The sequence below is a fragment of the Glycine max genome, chromosome 2, assembly GCF_000004515.6.
Source record: "Glycine max cultivar Williams 82 chromosome 2, Glycine_max_v4.0, whole genome shotgun sequence".
Taxonomy (NCBI): domain Eukaryota; kingdom Viridiplantae; phylum Streptophyta; class Magnoliopsida; order Fabales; family Fabaceae; genus Glycine; species Glycine max.
The window spans coordinates 8066621-8070311 of NC_016089.4; the positions used below are offsets into that span (position 1 = coordinate 8066621).

The 3691-nt window shown below is 34.9% G+C and overlaps 1 protein-coding gene across 1 annotated transcript; it reads left to right on the top strand.

Moving 5' to 3' along the window:
- The first annotated feature begins 955 nt into the window (after nucleotides 1-955).
- On the top strand, nucleotides 956-2262 carry LOC100780746 (uncharacterized). Its single transcript, XM_003518596.5, has one exon. The coding sequence runs from the start codon at nucleotides 1194-1196 to the stop codon at nucleotides 1875-1877; it is 684 nt and encodes a 227-aa protein (XP_003518644.1). The 5' UTR covers nucleotides 956-1193; the 3' UTR covers nucleotides 1878-2262.
- Nucleotides 2263-3691: the final 1429 nt, after the last annotated feature.

Here is a 3691-nt window from a genome sequence, read left to right on the forward strand (position 1 = left end):
CCATCCATGATTAAGTTCGTGCAATTCGTGTAGGATTTTTTTGGTAGCATATAGCAATGCTCATTTTAATATATCTTCATTATCTCTTGGGGCAAAACTTGATTGGGGCACACACGAGAGGCAGAGATTCTCTGTTTAGCAGTTAGCTCGCTCAGTATTGTCCTGTTTTCAAGCTTTAAAAACCGAATAATTTCCACCTAAAATCTTACTCATGAATTCAATATAGAGCAAATTTTGGATTAAATTCAACAGCATCTTATATATAATGTTTTCTACATATAAAAAATATCTAGTGTTTTCCTCCTAAAATTAGGGGGTCAAGTTGCGCCACAGATTATCTCAGGTAAACCCAGTTAAAACAAATCAATATCGTTCCACTCTTGAATTAATTACTAATTAAAGCTTTAGAGAAAAATACAGGTTTTTATTGTATTTTTTTTATAACAATGACAATAGGAACGAATTTAAGTTCTCATACATTTACCTCAACTTCTATCTTTTAGCCCAAACCTAATGGATTATTGTAATGTCTATTGGTATTTAATAGATTAGTATCTTTTTAATCGTGCGAAGGAATATGTTGAAAAGATTAAAAAAATATTATGTTAAATATGGTTATTAATACATATTTTTATTAATTAAAACATAAAACTATGAGTAAAATTCATTAAAAATTATAAAAATTACAAAATACTGCAACTTCCATTCTCAATCAATAGTAAAAAAAGGAGGGGGGGGGGGGGGGGGGGGGGTTAAAAAATGTTGTCCACTTCCCATCAAGATTTTGGTCAAAATTGGGGGTTCAGAAGTGTGCTATTATCCTTTCAAAATAAAAAAGTGTGCTGATATCAATTTTTAATACATAGAAGAAATATTTTAATTTGTAGTCCTACCTCTGACTTTCCAAATGAGTTAGAAATATGTACAGAATCAGAATAGTTAGTGACCTTTTTTTTCTAAAATGGTTGAAAATTTAAGTCAAGTATTTTTTCCACCTTTTTGACTGCAGTGAATCTAGTTATTATTCTAGTATGAAAAAAATAAACCCACCAAGAAAAAATTTAGTACCACACTGACTAGTACAGAGTACTTCCCATTGAAAGCATTGTACATTGGTCTTGTTATGTGATGATATGAATCAAGATAGATAACCAAGCAGTTTGTGTCCACCAAAAGAAAACCCCTCAATAGCCATGGGAGAGAAAGAGAAGAGAAACAAGAACAAGAAGCAAAAGCACCAACACCCCAATGACCAAACCACAAAGCAGAACTCCGATTTCTCCTTCAAGCCAAGCTCAGAGGTAAAGGGTATCAAATTTGGAGGCCAGTTCATAGTGAAGTCCTTCACAATCAGAAGAGCAAGACCCTTAGAGCTTCTCAAGGTTCTTTCTTTCCCACCAACCAACAACACCAACAAACCAAAGGACAAGCTTCCTTTCCCTTCCACCACAGCATTCTTGCCCACAAACTTCACAATCTTGGCACACCATGCTTGGCACACCCTCACCCTTGGCCTTGGAACCAAGAAGTCCAAGGTGGTTCTCTTTGTGTTTGAAACTGAGGCCATGAAGGCCTCAGTGGACAGAATTTGGCCACCAGAGATAGCACTTGGTGATGTCAACAAGAGGCTCATAAGGGGCCTCAATGGATGTGAGATGGCAAGGTTCAAGTTCAGAAAAGGGTGCATAACTTTCTATGTCTATGCTGTTAGGCAACTTGGAAGCTTTGGCTTTTCCTGTGCTGAGGATCTAAGAACCATTCTTCAGTCTGTGGTGGAGCTTAAGGATTTCTTGGATCACACTGTCATGCTTTCCATGCCAAACCAAAGAAGCATCAGTTTCTCACAGTCACAACCCCAGGTAGCCATGGCTCATTAGGCTATAGCCGTGAATCAATCATCATTTCATCAGAGTTTATATATATATATATATATATATATATATGTTTCCAAGTGCTTCCTTCCTCTCTTCACATTAACATCTGCATCTTCATTAGGGTCTTAAGAGATATATTTTGGCTTAATTTGTTAACTTGGTTTCCTAGTCTTTTGGAATTTTGGGAGGCTTATTATTGGTTTATTTGTTGATGTTTGATCTGTATTTTTCTTTTGAATTTTTGGGGAAAATGAAAGTGTAATGTAGCATGAATAATGGTGGTACTAAATTGAAGGTTATACGGTGGATGACTGAATCCAGGTTGCATTTGTCCTTTTTGTTGACATCTGCTAATACAAATTTGTCAAGGGGGCGCAATTTATGCTTACTTTTTTGTTCTTATTACTAGTAATAGAATCTTAAGCTATTCCAGGCAGACATATTTTCCAGTAATTATTAATAGCGCACTTGAATTGTATATAGTTGAAATATATGTTCTTAATTTATTCACCACTATAACTTTAGAAATGAAAATAATTCTCTCTAGCCCCCTCTTAAAATTATTCACCAAGTCTTGGCAAACACAAATACACAGTGAGTATTATTGCTGCTTCTACCAGTCGTAACCTGAGAAGAACTCACTTTCATTGTAATTAGACAAGGAAAGAAGTTTAGTAGTTGATAATTATGGTAGGAAACTCTTAATACTGTTTTCTATGTAGATTATAGTATATTATTATATAACACATTATAATCAAATCAAACCTAATGTTTCTTGAAAGGTTGTTAACTAACGTCTACGATAGTACATGTACTTATTTTGCTCACTAGTTTACTAAGATGTTTACAGCGAAATGTAAATTTTAAACATACATTCAAGGTATGGACGGAATTAATGGAAGCAAGAATTTGCAACTACTACTGAGTAATCTATAGAGACAAAAACTGCCCAATTCATGTTATCCCCTCTGCAAACTGTTTTCTGGTAAATTGTGCCATTATTTAACCCGTGATCTGCGAACCGCCTTAATATTACGAAAATATTCAACAATTAGCAAAATGCCAAATAATCCTGAAATTTGAAAAGAACCCTGCATATAATATATTAATTCTAGCATTGAAAAATATCGGAAAAAGGATTTATGGGGATTAAACTATATCATTCGATAGAGGGATTTGAATATGGTAAAATGGTAGTAATGTTGGGTTTAGTAGAATGGTCAAGATAGGATCCGTGGAGAAGGAACAATTACAATTGGCAACCTTTCCCTCTCCATAAAGTTTCTAATGGTTCAGAAAAGTGAAGGAATTAAAATAAAATAAAAAAAAGAGAAAGAGACCACATTTCTTTTTCCCCTGTGCCCACCTATGGCTTTAATCATGGCTTGTTAGGACCCATGTCAAGTGCCACCTTACTTTAATCTTCACAAGAATAATGGACAATTGTGTCTGACAATGCTTGCAGCTGCAAGTCCTTTTTACCTTTCGTGATTATTATTCATATGTTATGTGTGCTCATCGAATTTTTGATGAGGTTGGGGGGGTCAAGAGTCCTTTGAGATTGAACTTTGAAGGCAGTGTGGATTTGAAGTATTGACTGAATAAATGTGTAGGCCTGTATCTGTAGGAGGTGCCACCACTAGTTCGCATTATCGAGTGTCACATGTTGCAACTTGCTAGTACTATATGTTTATAATATGTGGAAATGGAAATATTTTCAGCTGAAAAAAAAAGTTATTAAGAGGAGATGGTTTTTTCCCTTTGTTTTCTTGTGAGTACTATGTGGAAATGGAAACATTTTCAGCTGTAGAACTCAT

Excerpts from the sequence above, each read along its gene's own strand:
- LOC100780746 (XM_003518596.5), top strand. The coding sequence starts at position 1,194 with ATGGGAGAGAAAGAGAAGAGAAACAAGAACAAGAAGCAAAAGCACCAA.